The sequence below is a fragment of the Amblyomma maculatum genome, chromosome 1 (assembly GCF_055883805.1).
Source record: "Amblyomma maculatum isolate TAMU_Amacu chromosome 1, ASM5588380v1, whole genome shotgun sequence".
Classification (NCBI taxonomy): Eukaryota; Metazoa; Arthropoda; class Arachnida; order Ixodida; family Ixodidae; genus Amblyomma; species Amblyomma maculatum.
Genome location: NC_139344.1, coordinates 459,865,888 through 459,879,459, shown reverse-complemented (window position 1 = coordinate 459,879,459; position 13,572 = coordinate 459,865,888). Strand labels below are relative to the sequence as shown.

Genomic DNA, 13,572 nt, shown 5'->3' with positions numbered 1-13,572 from the left:
CGTTTGTTTGAAGTGCGCCACGGGTTGTAATAGCGCAGAGTCGCAGGATGAAGCGGAGCCGTCTGAGGAAGCGGTGTGTAGCGGAGGGCAGGCTGCATGGGTGGTACAGAAGTTTGGCTATACTGTACAAGTGCTGCGGCATATGTCGATGGAGCGACGGCAAGAGCTTCAGGAAGCCTGGAAGTACTTCTGCGACTTGTTCGCGGATAACTTGCTGCAACTTTGGCACCAAAGGAGAGGAAGCGTCAGGACGATGGGGAACGAGGGACAGTTGACGGGCAACTTTTTCTCTTACAAACTGCTTTATTTGGGGCAGCGAGGAGGACTGTTCTGCGTCAGGTTTTAGACTTTAAGAATGTCCTGGTGTGAGAGCGAGGAACGAGTGATTTTGCGGCGCTTGTGTAATTCCTCAAACTTTTGGCAAGCAGTGATTACGTCGACGACGGTTGCTGGATTTTGACCAGAGCATCTGGAACGCGTCGTCGTCTATTCCCTGTAAAATAGACCAGTCTTGGCATGTTCTGTCATTGAAGTGTCCACGCGCTTGCAGATGTCTACAATATCTTCAATATAGCTTGTAAAGTTCTTGCAAGGTAGCTGGGCACGGCCGCGCAAGCGTTGCTCAGCGCGCAGCTTGCGCACTGCAGGCCTGCCGAAGATATCGGAAAAAGTGGTCTTGATAGCAGACCACGATGAGATATCAGCCTCGTGGTTGCGGAACCACAGGTTGGCAACGTCGGTTAAGTAGAATATGACGTTATTTAATTTGAGCCCGTCGTCCCATTTGTTGTGAGTACTGAGCCGCTCATATGAGGAAAGCAAATCTTCTACGGCGTGGTCGCCGGTTCCGCCTAAGATTGGAGGGTCCCGTTGGCGCAAAGCTCCAGTGCAGAAGACGGGGGACGAGGAGCTGGTTGTACTAGGGGTGGTTGCGTCGGTCATGGCTGTTGTTGGTTGTGTGCGGCTGCGAAGCTCCAGGGCGGACGGAAATCCTCACCTCCACCAAGTGAAAAGGGTTTTACTTATGATTCAACAGGGAGTATAGCCCTCTGTAAGCTGCACGGCGAACAGCATAATCACACAGTTCATCAAGGCACAAAACCAGAGAGCTCGAGCAGCGCAGCGGCACTTCGTCGTCCTCTTCCTCCTCTTCGTGAATCCGCTATTCGTTCACTGCACTTTATATATCGTCTACAGCGTTTCCGCCCTTTTCTTCTTTCTTTCCTGGTGATGCTCTGGTTGCATATTTGTGGCAGCGGGAGGATTTTCACTCGCTTCCTGGCGTCTATCGGGACATCTTTCTTTTGGCTTTTGTGTCGAATGCCTAGTTTTAGCAGTATGCTTCTTCCCGTCCGGGTCTTTGATAGTCTTTCGTAAAGAGATTTGGTTGGCCTCTATCACCTCTTCGAGTGTATTGTGCACCCCCAGAATCATTAGCCGGTTTGTGGACGTAGTGTAGGGTAGACCAACGGCTGTGCTTATGCTCTTCCTTATGATTGCTTCAATCTTAGCCTTCTCGAAGTTCTCAACGTGCAAGTGCGAAACTGCGTAGATGATCTTGCTGATGACAAACACATGTACAAGTCTTAGGATATTTGCTTCTCGCATACCCGACTTGCGATTTGTGATGCGTCTAATCAGACCTATCGTTCCTTGATCGCAGCCTTCGAGTTTCTTATAGCTTCTCCCTGACGATCATTTTCCTGCAGCCACATACCTAGGATTCTAATCTTGTTCACGCTGGGGATAGGAGCTCCGTCTGCCTTTAGTTCAATTTTCGGTTGTTATTTGTCCAATTCTTTGCGGGGTGGCTGGTGCACAAGCATCTCTCACTTTTCGGGAGAGCATTTCAGGCCTCTAGGGGTTACGTATTCTTCAACAGTTCTCACAGCTGCCTGTAGAATGGCTTTAATTTGTCCATCACTACCTCCAGTGGTTCAGAATGTGATGTCGTCTACGTAGAGGCTATGGCTTGCCCCTCAATTTCTTTTAGCTTTGATGGAAGCTTAATGGGCTTACGTTCGCAGTGGATACAGCTAGCAAAGAAGCGGGTTAATTGGAGAAATCTGGGAGAGGCCTTCGCCCTGCAGTGTGTATAGTCAGTCTGATGATGATGATGAGTGCAAGATTGAAGAGCTGGGGTGAGAGGACTGAGCCCTGGAGTGTTTCTCTGCTGTCCAGTGTAAATGTGTCCAATTTGGGTTCTTGGATGGTTGCTTCTCGCTTTGTGTGGAACGTTCCTTAAGAAGTTGTACGTTTTCTGAGCTACACCAAGATCTTGTAGGTTTTCAAGTGTTGCTTCGTGTTTGACGTTATCGAAGGGCTGTGCTAAGTCCAGGCCCAGGATAACTCTCGTGCCTGTAGTGTGCGCTTCAAAGACCTGGTGTTCGATTTGCAGCATAATATCCTGGGTCGACAGACCAGGCCTGAAGCCAATCATAGAGTTTGGGTAGAGTCATTTGTCTTCCATGTATCTGTTAAGTCTTGTCAGGATGATGTGTTCCATGAGTTTCCCCACGCACGATGTCAAAGAAATGGGCCTTAAATTTTTAGTCTTTTGCTTTTTAGAAGAACGGCTGATTTGGCGAGTTGGTGAACCATGATGGACAGTAATATACGTGCGCAAAAAGACGAGACAAAGAGGAGAAGTGGAAAACGACGGCACACGCACGTGGTGAGAAAAAGAGATGACCATGCTGCACAATCGATAGTGCGTCGGCAGTTTTCAGCACGTGCGTGTGATGGGGGGAATTTCATGTGCTGATATATATTTTTATAAATTTTGACTATGCGCATATGGGTACAACAAGTGTGTGTACATATATATGCTCTTCCGTTCTTCGATTAAATAAGTTGTCAGTTCTGCGCCGTCGTTGTCCACTTCTCCTCTTTGTCTCGTCTTTTTGCGCACGTATATTACTGTTGCTTTTTGCCGTGTTTGGGGATCATGACGATCTGGGCTGTTTTCCATGTGGTCGGAAGTCGTTCTAGTATCCAGCAATCTTGCATGTATCTTGCGAGGACAGCGATTGTGTCGTCGTTCAGTTTTCACAGCATTTTGTTGCTGAGTCCATCTGGCCCCCTGCTGACTTTGCTTTGAGGCGAGCAATTTCCGCCCTGAGTCCTGTTTCTTCTGTGGGTCTATCGAGGACCAGGTTTGACAATCCTAGGTAGTCTGGCAGTGCTTCAGGCCCAGGTTTACCCATATAGCGTCCCTGTAATTCTTCAGGGAGCTCCTTTCCGTCCCGTCGTATGGGTGGACAATCTTTTAAATGTTTTGCTTCGGCGCTTACTTGAAACCTTCCGGTTCCAATAGGCAGCGTAGCAGCAGCCATGTTGTTGCTAGTCCTGTGGATCTTTCAATGCTATTGCATGTAGATTCCCAATTTTGTCTACATAGCAGAGGTGCATATTCTTCTATTTGTCTGAGGAGCATAAGTGCATAAGACGGCTGTCCACTTCATCGAGACCTGCTTCTTCGGTAACCTCTAGGGTTGCTTTTTTAGCATTTGCACGAAGCACTTTTGGTCACTCTTCTATATTTGTGATTTTTCCGTTTTCTATTTAGCTTCTGATTTCCCTGAAGGTTTCTCACTGCTCTAGAGTAGCCTTCTTGCCTTTGATTCTTCGCGGTCCTCCTTCCGCCACAGTTTCGATAATGTTACGGTCCCTGCCAAGGTTCTCTTGAGTGTTACACCATGTGGGGTCTTCACATGGCTAAGAAAGGTCAAATCCGGAGAAATGTCCTCTGTGCCGCTGTTTCCACTTCCTGTAGGATTCTTAGAATCCGTTAACAGCGTTAACCCTACCAGTTGCGCGTCTTGCCAGATCTTCTTGCTTGTAGCCCCACGCTGGTTGTGCCGCGTTAGTCTCCTACCCCGATCAGAGCTTGGTTGTTGGCAATTTTCAGTCTTTTGGAATAATGTGCTGAAGTTTTCCTTTCTCTGCCGCCGAGTGCTGTATACATTCATGATTAAAAAGCGTCCTTCTGTCTTCTTCTTTGGTATGAACTCGACGAGGACGTGGTAAATGTTTTTAACCTCCGTGTCATGCCTAATTGGGGTTATGTTTCTCTTGACTAGTGTAGCCACCCGCGGTTTCTCCCCTTCCGTACAGAAAACTCGATATCCCGTTATCTTTGCTTAAATGCTAACTTCTTTTAACGTGATTGATTCCGGATTGTAATTTTCACTAAGGAGTTGCTGCAGAACTGCCCTTTTAAGGCGATATCCGCTGAAAATCCACTGCCAAACAGCATGCCTGTTACTTTTAATGCCACGGCGAAATCGCTCCCTTGCGGCCATTGTAGCTTTCGCTACAAAATAACTAGACCGACGTCGCCCAGTACACGCCCCTTATGAAAATGGAATTTGCCTTTTTACTTCCTTTGTTTCTCCTTTTTGCTTCCTGAACAGCCTTCCTATAGACTTTTCCTTTCTTTTGACTAAAGGAAGTTTCCTTTGAACTCACCTTGTTGAGACTTTCCTTTCTTTTGACAGAAGGAAGCTCATTTTTAAACTGGCTCTCTTTGACAATACCAATAATGACTTTCCTTCGTTTGTCCTCAAGTAAAGAGGAAGTAAGTTCGCTTTAGTCTTTATGCATCATAACCTTCTTTTTTTGTTCTTAAGTGAAAACATACGAAGCTCATTCTTTCCAGCTCTACTTCTCGTTTTTTTCTTTCATGTTTATCACTTGCACTTTTTTAACTTCTGAACTTTTTAGAATAAACCAATCATACATTTATCAAAATATACACAATCGCATTCGTTTCTTTGCTGTGCAAGTAAACATCATTTTCATTTTTTTTTCATTTTTTTTTAATCCATGCTTTTTTTTTTCATGCGCTAGATCTTATTTTTAGCGCGAGTTTCTTCTTAGTCACCACACAAGGACTAAGAATATTCACCCCTTCCTCCCTTTGTCCTTAAGTGTAAAGATAACTTTCTTTTCATGCATTTCTTGTGCTTATTTTTGTGTGTGTGTGGCATTACTTGGTCTATGTCTTGCCCCTCTGATTTTTTTTTTTTTTTACATAAAATATAACACATTCAAGAATTTTCATACATGTTAAAGAATGCCAGGTGGTTCAAGTTCATCGCTTTCGCAGCCCGCTGCTTCGATGGCGATGCATGCTCGAGACGGCGTCTACATCTGTGACCGCTGCTTCAGCACTCTGACACGGTACGCAACGAAGCTCGGCGTAGGGCTGGCAGGGTTCTTCAGTATTTGGGTCGGCACTGCAGCCTGGCAACGCTTGGCTCGCAGCGACGCTGTTAGCAAGCGCGGCCTGCTTCCGTCGTGATTTAGTGCACCTCGGTACGGCGCGGCGTTGAAGTCGCGCAAGTACGCTTTTACCGTGGTGGCACTTCCAGTGCGTGCGACAGGTAGGCGACGGGTAGGCGGTTATCGCAGCACCATCGATAACGGCTTCAAAAGCCTGCGGTTAAATGCACTTCACGATATGCCTAGTGCCGGATGTCACACTATTCACGAAAGTCAAGCTCGTTTACCTCCTATCACAGTTTAAAGACCAGCAATTAATACGTCGGCGACGTCGGTACCATCGTGCACAAGAAGCCCACGCAGCCGAGGTTACCAAGTACTGCCAGTAAAACCAACGTTCTCAGGTTGAGTAAAACCAATGAAGATTGACACGCACCACAAGAATTCCGCTTCAAAAAAAAGAGCGCTGCTGTTGCTAGTGACAATAATTTGCTTAAATTATTTGTGTTTGTTACGCATCACATATCATTAGTAAAAAAACAAACTCTTAAGGTTGTTTTTAATCATATTTTTATTTTAAAAGTTTGTTAAATTTGCAAAAGTGAATTTAAAATTTTTATTCGTTCGAAATGGCGCTTGAGACTCGCTATCGTTTTCGTGAGAACAGCCGGCGGCATACTTCACTATATATTTCATGACTATAGGAAGTTGATTGTTCGCGTTCGTTGTGTTCGTCGTGTTTTCACAGCGTGAGTAGTGCAAATGGCCGATCACGTCTTGGTTAAATGGGCGATCGCTCAAAAGTGGTACGCATACCCCGTAAGAAACCTACAATCAAAAGAACTGCAGGCGAAACTGGTCGATAATCCAAAATACTGGAAGATTATTCTGAACCAAGGAGTACTACATGTCCAATGGAAGGAGGGGTTGTACTCTCCTGCGTTCAGCCTCGGAGTGGGTAAGTATTCAAACGTCTCTTGTCTCTTTTCGTTTTCGTAATAATGTTCACCGGTGAAAACACCTTCCTTTGCTACTCGCGGTGAGTCGTGTCGCGAAGTCGTTTACATGCCCGCATTACGACCGCATTGTGTTAACCGGCAGGTGACAGTAGTGCACATGGTGCACGGGGTAGACAGACAGGTGATTCCGGGAATTACGTGAAATGATAAAAAAAAAAAGCCTAATGAACAGAATTTGCGGAAATAAGAAGTAGAATAAACGCGCCTGCTGTCGTTACGTGGACCTGATTCTCCCTGTTTACACAGCAAATGGCATTTCTAGGTGTTTCGTGATAACAGGAGTAGGCTTCCAATTTGGGCTCCGAAAAAAAAAAAAAAAAAAAAGCTGTTCTTACTGTTGCCTCGATACGGTGCGGCATAGAGAATGGCAGCTCCTTGATTATTGAAGCTGATTTAGAACAAGTTTTAAAGATGCCCAGGGTGCTCGTTCCGAGACAACTGGTAGTGTAGCAGCGAAATGGACGCTTTCACTGCTGCAGGCGACTGAACTTTAAGCAGATAAAAGCGCCCAACGTTTTGTCGCATTCATTTATTTTCATGTTCATTTCTTTGTTTCTTTTTATTGAAGCATCAAACATGCTTCCTTTCTTCGCTACCAGCCTTTCTCCAGATTTCGCGCAGAGAGAGAAAACTTTATTTCAAACAGAAATAAAAAAGGAAAACAAAAGAAGTGTGTGTGTGTGGGGGGGGGGGTGCAGTGCATGTAGTCGCCATTCCAAGACCGCAGTGGCCTGGGCTGCCGCTTTTGCCTGAGTTACCAGACTACGCTGGGTCGCTAGGTCAGAGCGTAGCAAGGCAAGCAGTGATATCAGTTACCAACAGCATGATGCTTAGTGGGTGGAACAGGACGAAAAGACGAAGCACACACGAAGAGAGTGTGTTTCGTCTTTTCGCGCTGTTCCACCGACTATGCAATTGCACCAACTCGCCCAACTGTCCATCCTACTTCAAAGCATAATGCTGCAATGATTTTTAGCTGCCGATCTAAAAGTTGCTCCCAGTGCATGGGGTACGGCCAACAGGTGGAAGAGCACCGCTCTGTCCACTTCATTTTCAATGCTGCCGTTGCGCTTTGCCACAAGTTCAGGACGAGGTTGTCTGCCACGGGATCACGTGGTCCCTTTCATAAAGCTCACGACTGTACCTGGGTACAATCCCAGCATTCATGGCCGCATCTCAGTGGAGGTGAAATGCAAGTTGACTGTGTACTGTATGATGTCATTTGCACATTAAGAAACCCCAGGTGAGCCCACCACTACGGCATCCCTCACAGCTATAGCTTAAGTCGCTTTGGGACATAAAACACCATGAACCTACCATAAAGCAGAGTGGCTACATTTCACGGTATGCGTGGGAGCTCAAACTGTTTTTCTGGAAATGCATCCTTTGTTTGTCCACTACTGCTCAAGTGGGCATTCTGCCCACTTGAGCAGTAGTAATGCTGGATGGTGTCAGCTCGCAGTTAAACATTACCGTGTCCTTTTATGTGCCAAGGTTTGCTCAAGGGCTAATGTTCCTCCTTAAGAAGTGTTGCTTTGAACCCTAAACAGTGTCCATGCTACGTTTCTCTTGTCAGTGGTCTTCATTTGGTCACTATTTTGCTAATCTCATGTGTGGAACCAGATATCTGCACAATGCGTTATACTGAATAATTTTTGTAGGATGCATTTGACTGCAAATACAATTTAGTGAATAGACCTTGCCACATGTCGTTTTGCAGGAAAACTGCAGCTGTGACAAAATGTCTAGGCCAACAGATGCAAAAAAGAGAGTCCTGGAGCTTGAGGATGAAGTGGAGTCTGCAAAAAAAAAAAAGAATGAAGAAATATAAGGCCGCAAGAGATGAAGCACGTCATATGCTTGGTATGTGATCGCTTTTTTCTGAAGCCATTGGAATGCTGATCTCCATTGCTATGAAACTGAAATTATTTGCTGTGTCACCAGATGCTATGTAAAGCATAACAAATTCAAGTGCTAACTCTTAAATGAATAAGACCTCTTGGTCTGTAGCACGTCCTAGTAAAAGCACCAGTAAGATTATGTTGCTGCAATAAGGTTCCCCCTACACTGAGGATTAGGATTGGTGTTCTTCCTGTAGTTGTCTTTGCAACACATTATAGGTGGTGTACAGCAGTGCTCAGCTACACCGTGGCGCTGCTGCATGACGCCACCAACCACCATGCTTGCAGTGCATGTAGCAGATGAACTGCTGCCACTCCTGCTCTGCAAGCATGCTTTGTTTGTGTTACAGTGACTTGCGTGTCACATGTCATTGCTTGGGATCGGTATGCATCTGAGATTGAGCCTGTTGTCGTATGTGATAGCTAAACAAATGCCACTCAAGGTGAGCACCTGTGCTGGTTAGTGCTGCTCAAGCCGAGGCCGAAAAACAGGCGCGGGATCGGGTTCCTTTCTGTTCTGGAGTGGTCGGTGACAACAACGCTCCAGTGAACCCGGAGAGCTGCATTAGGTTCAAACACATTCACGGGGTATAAGTTGTAGCCAGATGGCTGCGGCAGGTCTGTGGTGCTCTTGCGTTACTGTGGACGGCGTATCTGAATGGAACCCTTGATTCCCTCAGATTTTAACCTCGGAGTCTCCTGCAAATGATGAGGTGTATCTAGAATGAGCGCAGGAGGGACACCAAAAAATCTAAATTTTTATGAAATTATCATATGTGGCCTCGTCCTGTCTTGGACCTTGGAGTCCTTATGGCATGCGCTTCATTTTCCTGTGCCATTTTGGTCACTTAGGTGTTGTTTTTTTTTCACAACAGGAAATTTATGCTTGTCCAAGCTCGGCACCTGGCTCAGCAATCTGCCTAACTTAACTCGGTCACTACACCATGTTAGCAAATGTCGACACGTAAGACAGGCACGAGATAAGTGAAGCATGGGCTATCGAGTATCAGCTACACACTCGAGTGTCAGCCTTTGTCCAAATGTATGGCGTATTGCTGCCGCCATACATGTATATTGCATGCTGACCTCTTCAAGGCCCTTGCTACCGACAAACTGTTTGAGGGATGTGATTTGACTAACTTCTGTTAAAGCGCTCACAGCTATCTCGGCATCATCATCCGCACCCATGAATTCATTCTAAGCAATAGCAGCTCCCGTCAGTTGCACTGTAGTTACAATGTCCTCCGCAGTTAATTCAATCCAGGCATTTTCACAACGAACAAAGAGATCAGAAGTGGGATGTCAGCATTGGCTTCATCAATTGCTATCAGCATCCCCTAGATTATGTACCGCTGATAGGGCGCCTTGAGTGCCGAGTGATGCCAGTGTCTAGCAGCTAAATTTTGAATGGCGCATTTGGTGACAGAAAAGGGTTGGTCATGCAGTCAAGGGCAAAGAAAAGGCTTTTCTCCTGTGGTGAATGTTACATGGGCTGCTGCTGCTAGTGATGAAATAGTATGTTTTGTTTCAGCTTTCCTTTTTTTTTTCTTTTTCAGATGTTGCTGAGCTGGTCAATAAGCTGACGGAATCCGTTAATAATGCTGCGTGTACAACACAAGCAGTTGTGCCGCCAACCGAGGCTCAGGTTAGTTGCTTTAGTCTAGTGTCTGCATGGTTGTCCTCATTACTGCCTTTCTCGATGAAACTTTTTTAAGGGTCACACAAGAACTTGGTTCTAGCTTTATGATAGCACTGCCACAAGTCATGCACTTCCATTGAGAAGTGTGCAGGGATAGGGAAACGAGGAGCTCATTATCCATGTGAATGAAGTCAGCAGTCACTGACTTCAGAGATAGGCAAGAAGCAATGCTCTTTATGATTGATTGGCTTGTAGGGTTTAATGTCCAAAGCGACTCAGGCTATGAGAGATACTGTAGTGCAAGGCTCTGGAAATTTCGACCACCTGGGGTTCTTTAACGTGCACCGACAACACAGAGCACACGGGCACCTTGCGTTTCGGCTCCACTGAAAAGCGGCTGCCGTGGCCGGGATGCTCTTGATGAGGCTGGGCTCACAGACTGCATAATTAGTAGCATAATGATATTTTAAATGAATGTTAATTTAATAGAAACGACAAAAGACACAGTGCTATTTTCTTAAATTCGTCAAAACAACCACGAAAAAAAAATCCCAACTGCTTCCTTTCATTTTAGTGACTGTTACTTCATTCGTGTGTACATTGATTTGGAAGAGTTTTTGTGAAAGCTGTAGTGATCGGAAGTGCAAGGTTACTTTTGTTTACGCTTCCTGTTGAGCATACTTCGCTTGGGTTATAGCAAAGCCCTTTTCATCAGAAAAGAGATTTCAATTAGCTTGTTTAATATTCAGCAATTTCTTAGGTTATCGATCTCGGAAGGCCATCTTTTTGCTCTACAACTCGAATGACGCAGCTAGTGCTACTCTAATCAGTCATTTTAGCGACTTGGGCCAGTCATCATGGTATTCAAGCTAATGTGCAGATAATCCACTTGCACCTGACAGCCACCTGCAATGTCACTCTGGCAAGTCAATGACAATTAACCACCATGGTATTGCCAGTAGGGTCTCCTTTGAGAAGAAGTTGTGGCTTCTTAAGCTGATCCAGCAATAGTTCAATTTCACTTTAACCCCTCGAGCACTATTATTTCGAGATTTCTAGCTAAAATTGCTTAAAATTACGATATCGTTAAAGGCCCCATTACATGAAAATTTGTTGTCTGTGTTGTGAGTGAAACATCAAGAGCATGGCGCTGGCAAGTGGCATGGCCGAACACACATTCTTCGATGATTTGTGTGGCTTAACGAGACCACATGATATCCAAAAGTTAGGAGGCGCTGCTAACTCCGGTCGTTCATTTGAGGTGGGAAGGTGAAATACGAATCAACATTCCAGTGCTCTTCAATGCTGAGTCAGGCTTGCTACACCTAGGCTACGCAGACATGCTGATACAGCTTGGTTAAAGCAGGGCTTTATATGTTGGGTGGTCGCCTACACTGGTCGCATCATACCCTTAGAGGCGGAGCTTAAGTGTCCCTTTGGTTTTTATTTTTACTGCTGGTTTCTATTGGTAGTGTAATAAAAAAGGAGGTATCCGAGACAAAAATATTTGAACCAGAAACTAAGTCAAATGAGCGCAGTGACGTTTATTGCTCATTACGTGAAAAATCAACTGCCCGCCAATAAGCAGAAATCTAGTCGAGTAACATATAGCGAGGTAACTGGAAATGTTTTACAACGGACGACCAAGAATGGAAGCCCAGGGAGTTTCATCGGAATGTTGTCAATTTTCATTCACTGACACAGAACTCGCAATAGTATCGTCTGAGCTGTCATCTTCGTCGGAAGAACTACTCATGTCATCACTGTCGTCTTCGCCTCCCATAACAATGCAAAAATTGGTGTCTGAGCCATCTTCGGATGGCGAGGAGGGCAACGAATAAAAGCTTCTTTCCCGCGATGACGGGCCAACAGTGCATGCGTTGCCTCTACCAGGCACCATTTTTCTCATTAAGGCTGCTTAAAAGGCTTTCAAGCGGTAGAACAAAAAGCAGTTAACGGGTCAGTGGTGCCATCTGTCAAATGGCGCATGACCTAAGCCACAGAGGAGCGCTGTACTCGGCTAAAACTCTCAGGGTGAGGATCTATCCTGCAAGGACAAGCTACACTCGTCCAAAATGGCTTGAGGGCAGCTTTACAAGGACGAGCTGCTTGTCCAAAGCGCTTGAGGGGTTAAATTATGAAAGCTGCCTGTGCAAGCTGGAAACTAAATGTTGCCTCAAAGTAGCACATACAGAGCAGGGAGTGCATGCTTTTACTAAACTTTCATTGGCAGTTTTTTTAATTGGTTGAGCTTCTGATGTACGAAAAAGATGTTAGTATTTTTAAACAGGAGGTGACAATGTGGGCACTGTGCTCTGTCTAAACTGGCTTTTAATGGCCTTTGCAATGTTAATGATGACTAAATCCCTTTATTTTGTGACTTAAAATCTGTTTTTTTTTTATTGTTGAAATGCAAGCATAAATTAGGTCATTAAAAAATCTCTTATTTCTTGTTTTTTCTTCTGCTATAGCAATGCACTATTAGCGCTCAATCCTTTGCGGGGCATTATGTGCCCTCTTTTTGGCTAGTTACCTTAAATACATAGTACACAATTGTCAGGTTACGCTAATAAAAATGTTAAAAGATGTTTGGCATCATTCAAAATTAGATCAAAACACTGCTCGGGAAGGTGTCAAAAACATCCAATAGTTTTCGTATGCCTTCATTGTTGTACATGTTAAAGTACGGCTTCTTGAATGTGTATTTTTACTTGCAAACAAATGACCTTAATTATGCATTTTGGGGTTTCTTTGAATGTTCTGAAGCTGGTCTAAGTTTTTTGTTGTTTGTAAAGCCCCTTCATTTTCTTATTGCATATCAAGGAATATTGTTGTATGTTACAATGCTGGTCATAGTACTAATATTTGCTTTTTGTTCTTGCAGGTGCACATTGGCAGCAGTATTATGGTTCCGCATGAAACTCAGTGCGGGCAATCAAGCAACAAAGTTTGCGTGTAACTTGGTGCGGGTTGTGTTCTCACCCGAAGAACTGGAAGAAAGCTCACTCTATGGCCGTGTCTGCAATGCCCGCAAGGAAGAAGCTCCAAAAAAAGGCACTGGACTGCCCAAAACTGGATGCTGTTATCCGTAAGTCCTCGAGCTCATAGCCTGTGCATGTGATGCAAGAGCATTCTGAAATATTGTCCAAACAGCTGACTTTTAAGTGATGGTCAGAGCCATAATGCTTGCCTTAATGCATAATGCTGTGGTGCCTGCATGGCGCTCACACTGTCCGTGCTCTGTATATTTAATTTACAAAAACTAAGGAAGGCTGGATGGACTCTAGCTGGTTCATTAAAGTCATGCTTCTAATGTTTTTTTTTTCTTTTTGCAGACTACACCTGCTTGCTCAATGGAGTACTGGCCAAGGTGGTCACCGGCAGTTGCGCATGTTTGCACTGGGATTGTGGACAGTGATCCGATTTTTTGTCGCAGGGTCTTCGAAAGCAGGCCTAATTGCAAGGCCTAAACAGAGGAAGTACATCTATTCAAATAAATATAAGCTCATACAAACAAATGTTTCAGTCTGAACATACTTCCTTCGAACATCCACCAAATATCCCATAGTCATCATTCCTTTGAACTTCCTTTGAACTAATAATTGGCCACTGCCTGTGAACTCAACTCAAACTGACAACGGCCTGTTCACTGGGAGCTCGAAGGAAATTCACAGGAAATTCCCAGGATGGTCAGAGAAAGTTAATTCACTGTGAATTCAAAATCAGTAGCCAATTCTCAGTTCAGAGGAAGTTGCTTCCTTCTGACTTTTTTGAGTTCACATTGAAC

General features: G+C 44.8%; 1 protein-coding gene across 1 annotated transcript; it reads left to right on the top strand.

Annotated features, from left to right (window-relative positions):
- Positions 1 to 5,934: 5,934 nt before the first annotated feature.
- LOC146209769 (uncharacterized) lies at positions 5,935 to 13,303 on the top strand. Its single transcript, XM_084603578.1, has 5 exons — positions 5,935 to 6,184; positions 7,966 to 8,108; positions 9,703 to 9,791; positions 12,670 to 12,873; positions 13,121 to 13,303. Exons 1-4 carry the CDS (start codon positions 6,141 to 6,143, stop codon positions 12,742 to 12,744), a joined length of 351 nt encoding a protein of 116 aa, XP_084459704.1. The 5' UTR covers positions 5,935 to 6,140; the 3' UTR covers positions 12,745 to 12,873; positions 13,121 to 13,303.
- Positions 13,304 to 13,572: the final 269 nt, after the last annotated feature.